Genomic DNA, 19,048 nt, shown 5'->3' with positions numbered 1-19,048 from the left:
GTTGTCACAAATTTTAGAAATAAAAATACTGGGAGTATGAGTCCCAGGTCGTCTCCTAACGAGTTGTAGAAAAGAGTGCTAATTTATTAATCAGGAATTTTCAAGAAAGTTGAGTTGGATAATGAGTAATTAAAATAATTGTAAATTAAAGCAATAAAACTAAGAATTATTATTAATATAAAAAGCCTTGACTGGGGGAATGATTAATTGGAAGTTCTATCCTTGTTGGGATCTTCTCAAGTGTAGTGTAAAGAGGTTGTTGTTTTCACTTAGTTAACCCTTACTATATAAAGGAAAGTCAAGTGATTAAGCTAACTCTTACCCGCAAATCCTGGTCCTCTCCCTTGGGAAGGTCTAGCGTTAGTAGGTACAGAATTAGCCAACAACGTCCAATTCAACTAAGCACTTGAGCATTCCAACTCAAGTGTCTCCTCTTAATCAACCCCATGTCAAGTAGAAAATCTACTCCATTGACATGGATTTAATACTCATAAAAATATAAGAAGACATAATTAAATGAAATAAAATAGAGATTTAAAATTAATTAAAAATAAAAATAACTCTATATGTTAATAAATCCAAAATGCAACATAGTTATCTGAATAAGATTAATGAACAACTGAAAAGAGTAAAGGAATAAGGAAACAAACTAAAGTAGTGACTTCAACGGAGGTGATGACTCTTCAACATCCAAAATCCAAAGCAAAAGCATAAACTATGAATGTAAGGCGAATCTAGATTCAGATCTAAAACTAAAAGTAATCCTAATATCAATGTATGTGACTGTATCTCAATGTGAGTGGACGTGTGTTGAGTTTCTGCATGTTCCCTAGTTTTAATCTGTGTTTCTAGGCCGAAAACTGGGTTAAAACGCGACCCGAAATTGTCCCTAGCGTATTCTGTTATTTCTGCAGATCGCGCAGGTCACGCGTACGCGTCGTCTACGCGTTCGCGTCAGGCACGCGCTCGCATCGCTGTGATTTTCTTCATTCCGCGTGTTCACGTGAGGCATGCGCTCGCGTCAGTGTTCGCTGGTCGTCTCCTTAGTTTCTTGTATTCCTTCCATTTTTGCAAGCCTCCTCTCCATTCTCTAAGCCATTCCTACCCTATGAAACCTGAAACACTTAACACACAGATCACGACATCGAATGGTATAAAGGAGAATTAAAATACACAAATAAAAGATCTCTAGGAAGCAAGTTTTCAACCATGGAACAATTTTGGGAAGGAATTGTAATATCATGCTAATCATATGAATAAGTGGGTAAAGACTTGATAAAACCACTCAATTAAATACAATATAAATCATAAAATAATAGTTTATCATATAGCAGCTTGATTTGTTATCCTAATTTATTCCTACCAAAAATATATATGACAGATTGCTATATACATAAATAACCAAACATAACCAAATTTTCTAATTGACATTTCTATATATAACTTATGTTGATCCCGTTGTTAGTATTAAAAATATAATTATTTATGAAAAATGTTATTTGTATATTAAAATTAGTTATTAAAATCAGCTATTAATGTATTTATGTATAAATACATGTGTAGTTTAATTTATTTTTTATATTAATAGTTGACTTTGGTGGCTAATTTTAATATACACATAGCATAACCCATTATTTATATATCTCATATTATCGATTTTATATTTGAGAAAGTCTAGGGGGCCAACAGATTTTGTGATTTTTAACCATCAATTAGCTATCAATGATATTTTTTTTGGTTTACCCAAACGGTATCCCCCAACCCGACAGGTTAAAGACTAATCCGTCGCGGATCTGAGCTCCATTTAAGGGTCTGCCGCTGGCCAATGGGTTGCTGCATGCACAAGGCGGGGTTCGAACTCCCGACACTTGTTTAAGCGGACGAGTGAGCTGACCACTCGACCAACCCAAGTTGGTTCTATCAATGATATTTTTAATGGTGTGAGATTGCATCTAATGGTGTAAAATCATTCAATTTCCTTTTGATGGTTAAGTGCTAGACAGAATTTAACAAAAATACTGCCCCGTAGCACTCCTCTTTATATTTTGAAGAGAAATAATTTTAGATATAATTTTGTCAATGCAAGGAATTCACCCACACGCATGGTAGGTTTCTCCCGGGGTCCAAGGATGCAAAAACCTGATAATAAGGGCAATTTTGTCCTTTCGATTGGATAGCTTAGTGTTTAGAATGAAGTAATCCAAATGAGCTCATCATCCATCTCCATCAAAACAAACACCAATAAGAGGAAACCCTCATTCTTAGGTGGCAAAACTTGATTGGTTGTGGCTCTTCAACTTGTTTTTTTGTCTCGACTCGCGAGCACCATCCTAGTCCTTTTCAAATTTGGAAATACAAAGAGAAAAACATTTTTATATATTTCCTAGTTGAATAAAAGGCGTGTGGTGCCTCTCCAATTTTCTCCCCCAATCTAGTGAACACTTTCAAAAACAACTCCACAATGGAGAATCATCATCATTATTCATCGAAGGGAAGAAGGGAAATAATGGAGCAAGAGCTACTTAGAGGGCGTGACGTCGCAAATCAATTGCTTCAACTTCTTGTTCATAGATCCAATAATAATGATGAACAAGGGTTGACGTTGATCTTGCCATTTGCTGAAGATCTTGTGCACCAAGTGCTAAGATCATTCACAAACACCCTTTTGCTCTTGAACATTTCCAATAATAGTAATAATAATATTGATGATGCAATTTTTCCCATCAAAGATTTATCTTCTTCTTCTTCCCCATCAAGTTGCCAAAAGCATGAAAATTTAGATGAGGCTTGCAAAAGCTTCCACACAAATAATCGAAGAGGGCGCTACAAGAGAAAGTAAGAGTTATTTACAATAAGTCATTCTCTTAAAAACTTTTTTTTTTTAAAAAAAAAACTTAATTTGTTGATTTTTCCTATTTTAATTATCTCACTCTTTTTTGAAGAAAATAATAACATATATTTTGATTAAAAAATGTTGAAATACTGATATATCGGTACATTTAAAAATTTTGTATGTATATATAAAACATAAGAATGATTTAGAAGGAAGAGCACCTTAATTTAAATTTTAGTTTACTTTTTTTTAAAGTTAGAGTGAGACTCAAACCAACCTTTAAATAAAGATGAGAAGACTATGCTATTTAAGTGATAGCTATATTATTTATTACACAGAAAATTGAATATATAATATAGTATGTTTAGGATTTTGTAACTGTTGAAAGGAATCGGTAGTGCCCTCAACACATATATTGCTAAGGAAAAATGCTATTTATACAATAAAATTAGTTACTAAAATCAGTCATCAATATATTTGTGTATAAATATATGTGTGATTTAATTTATTTTAATGTGTATTTATATTCTAGTATGTATTTATATTCTAACATGTATTTTATACTGATAAGTAATTTTGACTGATTTTAATATACACCTGACATAATCTATTTCTAAGCTCATGTATCTTTTTAATTAAGAAGAAGAGTTTTCATCTCATTCTATTTGTAGTAAAAAATTCTTACTCTATAAAAATTTATAACAAAAATTTAATTTTTTTAATACTTTTTTATTACTTTTAATATGCTGTGGTTGGTATTTATGTGGTGTATTAAAAAATATTAATTATATGGTAGAACGATAAAAATTTTCATAATTAGACCTATCTAAAATTGTTCATAAATTTCTTTTTTAATAGTTACAGTAGTTTTGAAATCTAAATCAATACACGTCTACAAAATTATGTTCATTGGTCATCACATATTTTTTTTTTTATTTTTTTTATATATATATGTTAATATTAAGCTAAAACAAATTCTTAATTAATTTTAGTATATTTAATTTTTAGGTTAACTTTTTTACTAGTCACTGCCTAACTTATGATGATAGGGTGTATATTTTGTACTTTAGTGCCACACACTTTTGTTAAATTAACAGCAGAGAGACATAATTATTGTACTAAAATACTCTATTCCATCTCATATGCTTTCATTGCAATTATAAAACAGCAACTTGGTGACTTGGTCAAAAATTGAATGGACACATTATTAGTATCATAATCATTGGATCATCAATTGTGATATAATGTGCTTTCATCTTCTAGCTAGAGTATTGATTAGCTCATCAGCAAATAGATTAATAGTTTATAACTCATTTAATTTTTGTCTTGATGTTAATAAGAACAACTGCACCAACTTGGGAGAAGGACAATCCAATTTTACTTGAAGATGGCCATGCATGGAGAAAGTACGGACAAAAGAAGACAATGAATTCGAAATACCTCAGGTATAAATTAATTATTACTTAGCTTCTTATACACGTGTAATTCAATTAAAATTATTGCCAATATATGTTAAATAAAAATATATAAAACAGCTTCTATTTAATTAATATTAGTCATCAACATTTAAGATTTAGAATTGAGATTTATGATTTAAAATTTAAAATTTAAAATAAAATAATTTGCTTATATTTTTTTTCACTCACACTTATCAAGGTCTTACTTCAATTCCAAATACGTATTATCCATTTCTCTCATAGTTTTCAATAAAACTATCACTGATTTGGATATTCTATTTTACTTTTAAATGTTTTTTTAGTCGAGTTTTAGATGTTCTTCTATTATATGATTTTAGATGTTTTTTTAATATTAACGCGATCTAAAAATAAAATTAAAAAAAAATTGATTGATGTCAATTGATAAATATATTTAATTTTCTAATTTTACTCTAAAATTGTTATCTCAATATTATATATTATCTCTATCGATCATACTCATTATTTTTAGGAAGAAAAAAAAAATTGTTTTCTCTCTAATAATCATATATGAATTAACGGGCAATATGATTGAAGAGAAAATGAATTGAATGGATATATGGCAGGAACTACTACAGGTGCAGTCATAAGTGTGATGAGGGTTGCCCAGCAATGAAACAAGTTCAAAGAATTCAAGAGAATCCCCCATTATACCGAACTACCTATTATGGTCATCACACTTGCAAGAACACTAATTATTATAATAACGAGGAATCAATTATTTTGGAACATGAATCCAAATCTTCAATGTTCCTTAGCTTCAATAATAACAATAACAATATCATCCCAAGCAGCAAAAAACAAATTTTGAGATCAACAAAACAAGAGGCAGTGGAATTAGTGATTCATGATCATCACGATGACCATAGTGTTGCTACTCATCAGAGTCAATTATATGATCACTATGAAGTTGATTTAGAATATTCTAGGCATGTTGCTATGCTATCATCATCGTCATCACCATCTTGCACTGATGATACTACTGTTCATCAGTTTGACAATAATTATTATTATGATTTTGGATGGGACTTGGATTTTGATGGCATGGCATGTTTTGATCATCAAGATCAGATTACGATGATTATATAAGATTTTTAATTTGCTTACTTCATATGTTGGAAAAGGAAGCTTCGTTATAAGTAATATAATTGAGTGTGCTCGTTTTCATATTGGAAAAAATTAAAAAGCAGTAAAATAAAATAGATATCTTTCTCCTTCACCTCTTCATACTATTATATATATAATTTGTACATACCATCCATGGTATCACAGATTAGCTATAAATTTTTGCGATGGATTTAGTTTGTAAGAATTATCGATTTTGAAATGATTTCTGAAAAATTTTCTCAGTAAATAAATCAATGTCAAAATTCAATAAAATTAGTGTTTTTCAGCTATTTTTTACATAAATTCAAAAAAATAATTGTAACAAACATATACATAGATTTTATGTTTTGTATATTCTCTTTTCAATATTTCAAAATACAAATTCAAAAATTCTAAAAATTATTTTGTTTAAAATTAAATTCAAAAATAAAAATACAAACCAAATAAATTCTAAATTACAAATATAAGATCAAAATCAAATTTAAAAAATATCATAAACCTCGTAAATCCTAAAATTTTAAACTCTTAATTCTGACACCTAAAATTTTAAACAGTAATTTTTTAATTACAAAAAAAATTACAACAACAACACGTGATTAGGCAATTTAGGAGATAAAAAAAAAAGTTCTATATCTAAATAAAATACTTAATCAAATTTAGCCAAGTTGTTATAACTATTTTTTTAAATTACGTGTCTTTTCCTCTTCCTTCTCTTTAGTTTCTTTTTTTTTCTCCTTCTCCATTTTCTTCTCCTTCTATCTTCTCTTCCTCCTCTTTCTGTTCTTCTTCTTACTAATATTCAGTTGTTATTTTTTTCTTCTCCTTTTTTTTCTCTTTTTTCTTTTCATTATCGTCGTCCCCACCATCATCACTATTTTCTCCTCCTCCTCTTTCCTTTTTTTTTCATATAATTTTCTTTTTTTCATTCGTTTTCTTCCTTCTCCTTCTCCATCATCATCGTTATCATTATATCGCCATCGTCATCATCGTTATCGTCGTTATTATTATCATTATCATTGAATTTTTGTCATATTAATGACGTTGTCTGATCCAAAAATAATTTGAACGTGTTTTGTTTATGATTCAATTTTGTTTGTGCTTGTTTTTTAACTGAGTTTACGTGTCGCAATCATTAAGTAATTTCAGTATAAAAATTAAGAAATTTATGTGTATTTGTTAAGAAATTTCGATATATTTTTATTTTTGAAAAGTTATGCATAATTCAAAACTCAGCACAAGGATGAGGGGTCCAACCTTTCCTTCTTTAAGGTGAGGAAGAATATTATCTATAATCCGACTAAAAAACACACAATTTATCTGTGCACTTTAACTTGCTAATGAGATGTCGTAGTACAAAAATGTTAATTATTCCATAACTACTTGCGTTAGGCTATGATAAATTACTCTAGGTCTTACAGTATTAAAGAAGACATTTTTATGCTATTGTAGCAAAGTTTCGGTAAAACTAAAAAATTTATGTGTATTTATTACAAAATTTTGATGTATTTTTCTTTAATTTTGATAAGTTCTGCATAATTCAAAATTCTTCTTCTTCTTTTTCTTCTTCTTCTTCTTCTTTTTTATCATCATCTTTTTTTTTCTTATTCATCTTTTCCTTTTTATTTTATTACCTTCTCAATTTTCTTATTGTTTGACTCTCTTAACAAAAAAAAATCAAACAAAGAAGATGAAGAAACATATAATACTGCAAAATTACTAGGAAGAGGATAAACCTATATTCATTCAATTGAAAGAAAGAAAGAAAGAAGAAGAAAAGAAGAAGAAGAAGAAAAAACACAGCATTAAAGAAAATATTTTTTGTAGTTTTGTAGCAAAATTTTAGTGTAAAAACTAAGAAATTTATGTATATTTGTTAATAAATTTTGGAGTATTTTTATTCTGATAAGTTCTGCATAATTCAAAACTCTTTCTCTTCTTCCTCCTCATTTTCTGCTGCTTTTTCTTCTTTTTTTTCATCATTATTTTCTTTTTTCTTCTTATTCATCTTTTTTTTTTTATTTTACCTTCTCAAGTTTCTTCTTATTTTACTCTCTTAACAAAAATAAAAACAAAAAATCAAACAAAGAAGAAGCTAAGAAGAAACACATAATAATACTGTAAAATTACTAGGAAGAGGATGAACCTACATTTATTCAATTAAATGAAAGAAAGAAATAAGAAAAAAAGAAGAAGAAAAAAAATACAGCATTAAAAAAAGCATTTTTGTAGTTTTGTAGCAAAGTTTCGTATAAAAACTAGGAAATTTATGTGTATTTTTTAAGAAATTTCGGTATATTTTTATTCTGATAAGTTCTGTCTAATTTAAAACTCTTCCTCTTCCTCCTCCTTATCTCGTGTTCTTTCTTTTTCTTCGCATATTTTCTCTCCATCATTGTTCTTTTATTGCTGCCGTTGTTGTTGCATTTTTTTCTTTTTCTTTATTTTCTAGTAATTTTGCAGCATTGATTTTTCTTTTTTTTTTCTTTTATTTCTCCTAAGAGAGTAAAATAGAAAGAATTATGAGAAAATGAAATAAGAAGAGAAAGAAGAAGAAAGAGGAGGAACGCGAAGACGAAGAAGGATATGTTTATGTTAGTAAAGCGTGCGTGTGTAAATAAAAATGGTTTTTGTTGGATTTGGATCAACTTAGTTGAATTTGATTGCTATAAAGACTTGGATGTGATAAAAGTGAGAAAGAAGTTATAAAAGTGATAAATTTTTTATTACCAAATTCAAATTGAATTTAATTAGATATAATTTTCTTAAAAGTAAAAAGATGTGTATTTAAAAATTATTAAAATTAAATTATTAGATACAATAAAGACTGAACAAAAGCTGATACATTAAAGGATAAATAGCATCACTGATGTCAATAACAACATGCATACCTTGCTAATGTGAGTTAATTGACTATATTTGACTGAGTAGATTTTGAAGAATTTTAACTTAGCAGGGAAATTGATGATCAGCTTATATTGGAATTTAGCATCTAGCATAGGCCAAGAGGCCTACTAATTAAAGGTCTATGTACTAGTTTATTTTGGTGTTGAGCTTTCACCTAATCTTGGAGATTGAAGATTGAAGAAGGAAGAGGAGAACGAGGAAATAGAAGATCTACAGAGAGTGAGAAGAAGCTTTTTCTCTATTACAGAAAAATCAGAGAGATCACAAACAATTGTGACGTATATATATGAATCTATTACTCACACCACAAGCTACTTAACTTACCATAACTACATATACCTTGAGCCATTCATAGCCTCAAGTGCCAGCTCAGCTTCTACTCAACTAACTGAATCCTAACAAACTACACAGCTAATTTTACTCACTTCTAACTAATTGTAACCAATTCTTTGCTTCCAAATCAGATGACAGTCATGATGTTTGATATGCAAAATGAATGAAGTAAATGTATAGATACTTAAATGAAATAATAAATTGATTATTTTTAGGTCATGTCTCGTTTAGAAAAATATCTTTATTAATAAAACCATCTTTGTAATCTTTATGTAACGATCTATATCAATATCTATGTAATAATAAAATCCTTAAAATTCTCGCTTCAAATCATATCCAGATATTACAATTGATGGATCCTATGAAAAATAAAAACAAATAATAAGGAACTTCAGAGAAGTAATATTAGGATCCATTCAAATTACAATCTAATCAAAACTACTAAAGGTAAAGTAACTAATTTCATACTCATCACTACTATTAATTAATCCCTAACCAGTGCTGACTTCATTGTCAGAATTCCATTAAAATTTCATAATAGGTTTTTGGATACACAAAGCATTATTAGATTAGTGAAGGACAAATCCGGGAAATAATAATCTCGAAACTAGGTTAAAACAAAAGTTAATCAAGCTTTACTATGATTAATTAATTTTAATATTATTGATTATTTCAAGTCTTTGTCAATTGTTAAAATTTAACCATGAGTTCAAATATAAAAAATAAAAATAAAATAAAACCAATGAGAAACACGCTTTCTCCCAAAAATATATAATACAATTACTAATCGGTTTAATTTGACTGAACAAGAATAGTTGCCTTGCCTCAAATTGAGGGCAAAATCGTCCTTTTCGTGATGGCTATTGTATACACGTAATCACGTATAGCATTAAGTAAGAAGATGATGTCATCATCATGATGCATTTCCATGAAAAACGACGTAACAACCTATGAATCCAACCTCCTGGCTAACACATCAGTTGCAATATACAAGAGAAAAATCTCTCTCTCTCTCCCCTACCTATACGTGGCAAAACCCCATTGGCTGTGTTCTCCAATTAAACTACTTAGCTCATCATCATCACTATATAAAAAGAACATTAATCAAAGTTCCACTATATATACTTTTCATATTCTCTCATCATCTAATTTTGTCTACACCATAATCTTTTGTGAGGGTTTAATTTCTACTACTACGCACAAAAAATATGGAGAATCAAAATTCAAGGGGAAGAAAAGCAATAATAGAACAAGAGCTACTTAGAGGGCGTGACATGGCGAATCAATTGCTTGAAGTGCTTGTTGCTCATAATAACAAATCCAGTAATAATAATAATAATCATCATCACTATCTAAATAGATCATATGATGATGATGATGATAAAGGGTTAATGGTACTATTACCATATGCTGAAGATCTTGTGCATCAAGTATTAAGATCATTCACGAATTCCCTTTTGATCTTGAACACTACTACTACCACTAAAAGTGATGCTATTGATCATGATGTTTTCTCCGATGGAAGGGTGGTTTTTGATTCTGCAAAATTCAGAGATTTCTCTTCTACTACTTCTTCTCCGAGTCTTCATCACACAAACAATAATCGATTAAGAAAGTAAGAAAATGATCATATATTATAGGGTGTAGATATATATTGGTATATATCAAATAATTACTTTATGTATGTTATTGATTTTCATATTATTTTCTTTTTAAAAATGTTAACAATCAAAAGTTTATTGAGTCCCTTTAATTATATGTACAGATTTTCTCAATAGCTCTTAGCTTCTTGATGATTAATTATTATGGTATTGTCTTTTATTTTTATCCGAAATGATATATGTGCCTCTCATATGATTTTGTCACGGGTATTTTCTTCATTAATTTGATCTTTTCCTAAGTACAAAACTCTTATGTCAAACAAATGTTTTGTCTCTTCAATTTTTAGGTTAGTGTACTAATGTAGTCCCAGACAATATTTGGGTTCAATTTTTAGGTTAATGATATCTGATTCCGAATGCTTTCAAAAGAAAACAAACAAGAATGTGTTTACTAACTTAACCCAAATTTATATGTCTTGAATTTGATAAGATCATCTGTACCAACATGGGAGAAGGACAGTCCAATTTTAATTGAAGATGGACATGAATGGAGAAAATATGGACAAAAGATGACAATGAATTCAAAATACCTAAGGTATTCTTCAATGAAATTTCCAGCTTTAATTTTATGAATTTAATTTTAATCCACTGAAAATATAAAATGTTATCGCATCTATTTTTTGAATAACTATTTATACGATCAATGTAAAAAATAATTATTTTTGCCAACGAAACATTAATAATTAGATACATATATAAAATTGTTTATTTATATTGACAATGTATCCAAATTAAATTCTTAATTTTATTGGTACCATTCATTTCAAAATACTAGGGTTATTAATCATTTTTCTTTAAAAATAATACATGTTTTTTTAACTAATTAAATTAAAATATATATATAAAGAAAGAAAAAAAAGATGAAAATAACCAACTTCTAAGAGAGACATAATTGACTGCATTGATCTCGGTAGCTACGCCACCCACGGAATTTAAAGAACCTAAAGGAGCATGAGTCATATATTCCGCGGAACGACGTTCTTGTCAAGGCTGTATGTCTTTTTTAAGTCTACTCAAGTCCAAACCATTGGGACCTCTTAGAGGTTCTCTTTTTCTTGGGTGTCCATTTTGTATGGGCTTTTAGTTTAATGTTTCTATTCAGCGGGCGTGGTTATTGGCAAGAACTTATTGAATCCATCGTTTGGACTCATAATAAATTAAAAGTTGCTCCTGCTATTCAGCCTAGAGCCTTGTACAGGGACGTGCTGTAGGAGTAACCCATTACCTTCTGGGTGGAATAGCCACAACATGGGCATTCTTCTTAGCAAGAATTATTGCACTAGGATAATGGCTAGGAGGATTTGAAAAGCATTATGGCATTAAGATTTCCAAGGTTTAGCCAAGGTTTAGCTTAGGACCCCACTACTCGTCGTATTTGGTTTATATTTTTATTTTTAAAATTTTATTAAAAAATAATAAAATTTTCTTTTTTATTTTTATTTTTTATTTTTTTTATTTTTTTATTCATAAAATTTTAAAAATAAAAAATATTGAAAATAAAATTACAAATCAAACCACACGTAATTTTCTAATGGAGTAACAGGTAAACTAAAGCAACATTTATTAGAAAACAAAGTATTCCTAATTCAATTATAACCTAATCATGTATATCAATCAAATAAACATATGATTCAATAAAATTGATGCATGCAGGAATTATTATAGGTGCAGTCACAAGAATGATCAAGGTTGCCCAGCAACCAAAAAAGTGCAACAAATTCAAGACAATCCACCATTGTTCCGAACAAGCTATTTTGGTCATCACAATTGCAAAAGCATCACTTATAATGAGGAAACAATTTTGGCATCTGAATCTTTTTCCGAATCTTCTATGTTCCTTAGCTTCAATAATAATAATAATAATAATAATAATAATAATAACAATAATAGCAATGTTATTATTACACCTAGCAAAGAACACCAATTTTCATCATCACAAGCTTTTGGATCAAAAAACTTCATCTCACAAAACCAATTATTACTATCCTCATCAGATTACTACCACCCATTATGTGTCTATGAAGAACTTGGTTTCGACTATTCTAGGCATCATGATCCTATGCTATCATCCACTGAAAAGGTTCAATTTGACAATAATGCTTTAGGGTGGGACTTATTGGATTATGATGGCTTGGCATGTTATGGTCAACAAAATTAAGAAGACTTTTGGTGACGTCAGCTTGGAACAGAGATTCAATAGAATTTAGGTTTCTTAACTATTAGGAGAGTTTGTTAAGCAAATTAAATGATGAGTTGAGTTTTATTTGAAATTCAGAAGACAAAAGCAAAATTAATTAATTAAATAAGAATCTTTCTTCCGTTAGATTTTTCCCCCTTTTGTAGAGACTTAATTAAACAGCGGTTGTGTAATGCATATAAGTTTTACTTTTCTTAATAAATTATGAAATTTGTATAATAATTAAGATGTTGCCCAAGGATTTTCACTCGTTGGTTTGGCTTGTTGGGGTTTTTAAGACAAATTAAAGATTTAATAAATTAAATCGAGATGATATGGTTTAGTTCCTTATAAGTGTTTTTATTAACAATTATTTTCTACGTACAAGTCATTTAATTAAATAAGTTTAATAAGTCGAGTTGAAATCTATTTTGGCCTATAAAATTTTCGACCGGCCTCAATTTTGACCCTTAAATTTATAATTACCTAATTAACACCCCCAAATATTGGATCGTGTCCCACGTTTACCCCTGTAGCTATCTCCGTTAACGGAGATCTGACGTGGCACGTTAAATTGACAGAGTGTGTATCCACGTGGCACCCAACTTGTCAGAATATAAATGTGTGATGAGTGAATGATGTGGCAAAAGTTGAATGAACTCAATTTAACCCCTTCATAGATGATAAAACCCTAATTTGCAGCCCTCTTTTCCCAATACGTCCAAGACTTTGCTGGAGAAATGATGAGTTCAGAAAACCAAGTTGTAGGAAGTTCTGCACGATCATGTTCTCATGGGGCTTCTGTGAGGAACCTTACTCGTGGGAGATTGGGGAAGATTTCTAATTGGTGTGGTTGTGGAATGCATCCAATGCTTCGATGGTCTGGGACGAATGCCAATCCTGAAAGACCCTTTTATGGGTGTCCAAAATATAATGTAAGTTCTCAATGTCGTCTTCTTCTTCTTCAATGTGTTGCTACTGGTACTTTTGTTTTATCAGTAATCTTAAAAATTTTTTTTTTTTTGTTGGTTGATGTGAAATTGGTAGAGTTCTGGAAGAATATGTGGTGTGGTTTCTTTATGTGGACAGATGGCGAAGAAGAATAGAGTTTAATGGGCAAAACACAACCTACAAGCAGTGATGATGATAGTTGGAAGATGAATTTAGCATGGAGAATTACTTCAATAGAAGTTGAAATTAGGTGTTTAAAAAATATGGATTAGTATTTTAAGTTTGGTTATTTGTTTATGTATGTTTGTGACTGTTATGTATGGTGTAAGTATGATTAAATTTTGATTAAAAGTTTGGACCTAAAGGTGTGTACTTTAAGGGTGAATGAAAGCATTGTATTCAGATTTTCATGAAAAAAAAGCACGGTGTTAGCTTCTCTGGTACATATATAATGTTGCAACAGTGAGGAAGTAAAGCTAAGTATTAAACATACTGGTACCATTCATAAACCTGAAATAAAGTGTCTACATTTAGGGTAAAAAAAAAAGGGCATTCATAGTGAATATCCAAAAGCATTGCTTGCCAATAACTGAACAAATATCCAGAAAGTCATGAACAAAATACATCCAAAAATTTTTCAACAAAATAGCCAAGTATTTGGACACACATAACCATGTTTCAGTGACACAAGATAAACATAATTAGGAAAACAACTACCCTAACTATAATAATCCATCACAACTAAACATCATTCATTTCTTTCTAGGAGGTTTGAATGCTGGCTTCACTCCTGGTGTTGGGACAAATTTCATGAATTCAGCCATCCTTAAAGATGTTCCAGCACTTACTCCCTGCAATGGGTCAACACTTGCTGATCCTGGGACTGGAAATGCTTTCCTCTTAGGTTGTAATTTATTAGGCCTCGTTGCAGGAGTTACCTATAGTTGTATGAGTAGAATACAAGTCCCCGTCAATTTAATACACAATTAAATTGAACAAATATTCAAAATAAATGTTAAAAACACAAATAATAGGACATATTGGATTCTTACTTGTTCCTGATCTCCATTATCTGGTTGTGAAAAAGGTGTCTGTGATAACACAATCTCTGAAGGAGCATTAACATTTGTTGGGGCCTCAGAAGTAGCAACATCAGTTGCTGGAACAGGGTCACCCTCTTCTTCTCCGTCTTGTGAAGACTGACCCTCTATGGTTTCATTTGTATTAGAACCCTTTTCTTTCTTCTTAGCTATTACAGTTGCTGCAGCAGCAGTAAGGGCAGCTGCAATGTCATCAGCTTTTCTGTGGGAGCAGCTTCTCTTCATGTGACCTTTTGTCCCACAGTAAGCACAAGAAAACTCCTTGTACTTTCTAGCTAGTTTTGTTGCATCTCTCTTACTCTTCTTACTTCCTGAAGGCTCTTCATCTGCATCCTTTCGTCGTTTCTTCTTCAAAGGACCTGGCTTCCTCCGAATCTTGGGAGCCTAAGGCCTACTATACTGAGACTTCTCCCACATTGCTTGTATGTCCAGGGATGGGATTCAAGGAATGTTTATATGTTTCTCTATATGAGTCCATTGTCAACCACTTGTGACAATAGTCTTCAGGATTCTCATTGAGTCTAGCTATTGCAGCACATGCGTAGATATATGGCATGCCTGAAATCCAGATTACATCCAATCAAAGAGGATATTCAATCACAAACAATTTATATTCAATCAGAGCAGAATTTGTTCCAAGCTAAATTGTATGCCTAACACATTTATTTCAATCAAAGTTACAATTCCTACAAAAGTTGACAATGAGACCTCAAATGTATATCTGAAACATTTTATAACTACTACCAAATTAGAAAAAAAAAAAAACAATCTTATACCTGTGATCTGCCAGAATCTGCATGTGCATATCTGTTTCCCAAGTCAAGTAGTCAACAGCCATGTTTGTTGGCCACCCATGAATCTCAAATCTATGATAGCCATCATTACCACACCACACCAGATGTCTTTTTTGTGACTCCTTCCTTATCTTTTCTAGTCTATTCCTCTGAATAGGAGGTAACCTGCCAATTTGGTGTTGCAGCTTCACTTTGTTTTTTGTAATTGTTCTCATCACGAACATGCGTACTTCCTCTAGTATAGTGAGTATAGGCTTTGCCCTATACTCTTTTATCCTTGCATTGAAGACCTCACGCGTTATTACAAATATTATCCAGCTTCGAAGCATGCTAAAGTATGCCTTGGTCCAACTTTCCTTTGGCCATTTGTTCAAGTAGGCCCAGGAATCCTCATTTTTTCTCTTTACTTTCTCCATCTTCTGCTCAAAGCCATGCCTAGTTGTCTCTCTTGCACATTCTCATAACATGGTTCTTAACTCTTGCTCTTTTTATTTCTTGTTAAAATTCTTTCACAGGTGCCACACACAAAACCTATGGTGCACTCCAGGCATCAATTCACGGACTGCTGGAATTAACCTCTGCCATAATATGCAGCATAGTTAGCAGTTAATGTTATCGAGCCCCAATTAAACCCCCAAATTAACACTTATGACTCTATCCGATCCCTTAAATTTAAATTATGTCCCAACACAGTCTCCCGAAGTTGCAGTCAAATTTTTTAAAGTTTAAATGTTACCTTTTGTATGTCCGACATAAAGCACCCGTTGTTAGAGGCTACATCACCCAGATCAACTAACAGAAGCTCCAAAAACCATTGCCAATTGTCTTTGTTCTCGACCTCTACAATGGCCCAAGCAATGACATATATGTGGTTGTTGGCATCTTGTCCAACTGCGGCTAGTATTTGTCCTCCAAATTGTGTCTTCAAAAAGGCTTCATCTAGCCCAATTAGAGGCCGACACTAGCCTTGAATCCTTTCTTGCATCCATCGAGGCATATGTACATTTTTTCAAAAGTTGGTTCTCCTTCAGGTTGCGGCTTCACTCCTATTTTAACCGTTGATCCAGGGTTACTTTTCAGTAGTGTCTCAACATAGTCTCTGAGAAGTGTGTCTTGTGCTGCCGCATCCCCATATACAATGTTCCTTGCATCACTTAAGGCTCTAGCTAGAGAGGACTTATTCAAGTCAAGATCACACTTCCTCTTGAAGTAATCAGACGCTTCTCCATGCTTGAGGTTAGGGTATTTTCTTATTTTCTTTACCAGCTTTGAGGCTAGCTACTTCTTGTTTGATGCCCTATTTTTAGTCCTCCTTGCACATATGTGGTCATTGTTGAATGCTTTCATCTGCCTGCAAGTCTCTTCATGATCCATAGAGGTATATGCAACCTACTTACAACCCTCCTTCTTGTACTTGCAAACAGCTCTCACCCTATAACTCTCATTCCTTCTGAAATTGATTTGCCTCCCCTCTCGTATGGTGAACTCCCTCACTACCTCAATAAAATCATATTTGCTATTGAACTTCATCCCGACCTCCAACTTTAGCTCTCCAAATCTTGCTCCCTCCATGAACATTGAAAAAACATCGTCATTATCTGCATTAGATTCTTCGTCCGAATTAGGTAGGGTCTTTATTTCCTTAGATTTTCATGAATCATTTCCATCGGAATCATCGTGGTATGCATTAAAGGCATCATATGGTGGCTGGACCTCACTGGCTTTTCCTATCACTTGACCTAGATCAACTTCCTCATCAGAATTCTGAACTATCAACTCATCTTTTTCAAACAAGTCTTCGAGACATATCTTACCTTTTGCCTTATTCTTCTTCATTTTCAACTCCCTGGTTCTTGCTGCAGCAACCTCAGAATTAGAATCATCATCGCTTGAATTCTCAAAAGCCTCAGCTCATCTTCCACACTCTCATATGAGTCACTACTGTCACTGCTTAATGTCATTGTAGGGACCTCACCAATAGCCTTCTACCCTTTGGGTGCAAATCTTGAAGCTGATCGTGTCACTCATTTTGGTGGTGGTATTGTTACCTTCTTGACAGCACCTTTTCTTGGGGTAGACTTTGAATTCTTTTTTACACTTGTTGCGGATCTTTTTGTAGTGGTGGTTGGAATAAACTTCTCAGATTTATTGGTTTTTGGTTTAGAAGAACATGGCCTGAAAAGAAGCATTGATTTAGGCTGGGCTGGAGGTGTGGAGGTGGTAGATTGAGGTGTAAGATTTGAGGTGGGATGGACTGCAGGTGAAGAATTGGTTTGGGCTGCAGGCTTTGACTTGGGCTAGGCTGGAGGTTCAGAGGTGGGCTAGGCTGGATGATTTAAGGTGGGTTGGGTTTGAGGTTCAAAGTTGGGCTGAGTTGGAGGTGTAGAGTTCGGCTGGCCTGGGGGTGTAGAATTTTCATCAGGGAATGTGATAGTATTTTGTTAAAGGGATGTGTTTGGGATACATGAAGATAGATTTGAGGTGGTGTCAGATACATGGGTTTTTGGATTGGGGGTCATAGAGACCAGTTGTGAAACCTCATCACCTTCATGTTCAGAATTTCTATGCTCAAGGTACACATGCACTATACCTTCATTATTCTTTGCGTGAAAGCACATCTCCAACAACCCCTTCTCATGTGAGAGTACTCTCAATCCAGTCTTTAAGGGCCTCCTAGGAGCTAGCCACCAGCACTCCTTCAAGTTTTCATATCCTAGAACCTTGTAGTAATTTCTTATTGAGAACAGTCCAATGTATCTTCCTCTAGTCCAAACAACTGTTCAATTTGGTCTCTGACATACACCACTTCTCCATCTTCTTTCGTCTTAAAACTTCCTCCATAGTGAATGACAATTGTTACATCATTATCTATCTACATTACAAAATAACAAAAATCTCAACAATGATTTCAAAAAATAAAGCATACTAGCTTAACTGACTTCAAACTCCAAATAGGACAACAGTTCATCATTCATTTTTAAACAACAATTTTTTTAAACACAAGCAATAATACACATATAATAACATTTATCCAGAGACAGCAAAAGATACAATTGACATTCTCTTCTTCATCAAGGAAAAAAAAAACCCTAGCATCATTCACATGCAACAACTTCCAATGCCTAGATATAACCAGCACCTTGCTTCGACAATATCATTGCAATACAAAAACCGAAACAAAAGCAAAGAACAGAGTATCAAGAAATTTGTGAAAAAAAATAAAACTTCACTTCCTAACTTGATCTTCGTTGTTTCTTTCTGCGGCAATGCTAGTTGTTCAACAACCTCACCTAACAGTCCAAAACACGACGAATGTTACTCTGATTCTCATTTCTCACAGTCAAGCATGCGTGAAGAACAAAAATGTGGAGAAGAAGAATAGAAGGAAAAGAGAATGAAGAAGAACGGTCAAGTTACTTCTGTGTCTTCATCTATATGTTGACCCAACTTTTTTAACCCAACGAAGCCCTTAAACGACGTCGCATTGAGTGAAAATTGGGAGGGAACATAAAACGACGTCTTTTTAGGGTTTCCTACATGTCAACTTAACGTGCCACATCAGATCTCCGTTAACAGAGATAGCTACAGGGGCAAACGTGGGGCACGATCCAATATTTGGGGGTGTTAATTGGGTGACTAAAAATTTGGGGATCAAAATTGAGGCCGGTTGAAAATTTCAGGGGCCAAAATGAGTCTCAACTCCTAACAAGTCAT

At 32.2% G+C, this 19,048-nt stretch overlaps 1 protein-coding gene across 1 annotated transcript; it reads left to right on the top strand.

Annotated features, from left to right (window-relative positions):
- On the top strand, positions 2,414-5,527 carry LOC107610898 (probable WRKY transcription factor 62). Its single transcript, XM_016312878.2, has 3 exons — positions 2,414-2,835; positions 4,174-4,278; positions 4,875-5,527. The coding sequence occupies exons 1-3, from the start codon at positions 2,462-2,464 to the stop codon at positions 5,395-5,397; spliced, it is 1,002 nt and encodes a 333-aa protein (XP_016168364.1). The 5' UTR covers positions 2,414-2,461; the 3' UTR covers positions 5,398-5,527.

Source organism: Arachis ipaensis, chromosome B08 (genome assembly GCF_000816755.2).
Source record: "Arachis ipaensis cultivar K30076 chromosome B08, Araip1.1, whole genome shotgun sequence".
Taxonomy (NCBI): Eukaryota; Viridiplantae; Streptophyta; class Magnoliopsida; order Fabales; family Fabaceae; genus Arachis; species Arachis ipaensis.
Note: the sequence above shows the minus strand (reverse complement) of the source record. Positions and strands in the feature narration are given on the sequence as shown.

Bases quoted from the DNA above. Each gene is read 5' to 3' on its own strand.
- LOC107610898 (XM_016312878.2), top strand. From the start codon at position 2,462: ATGGAGAATCATCATCATTATTCATCGAAGGGAAGAAGGGAAATAATG. The intron at 2,836-4,173 runs GTAAGAGTTATT...GATGTTAATAAG, and splicing joins AGAGGGCGCTACAAGAGAAA to AACAACTGCACCAACTTGGG. The intron at 4,279-4,874 runs GTATAAATTAAT...GATATATGGCAG, and splicing joins ATGAATTCGAAATACCTCAG to GAACTACTACAGGTGCAGTC.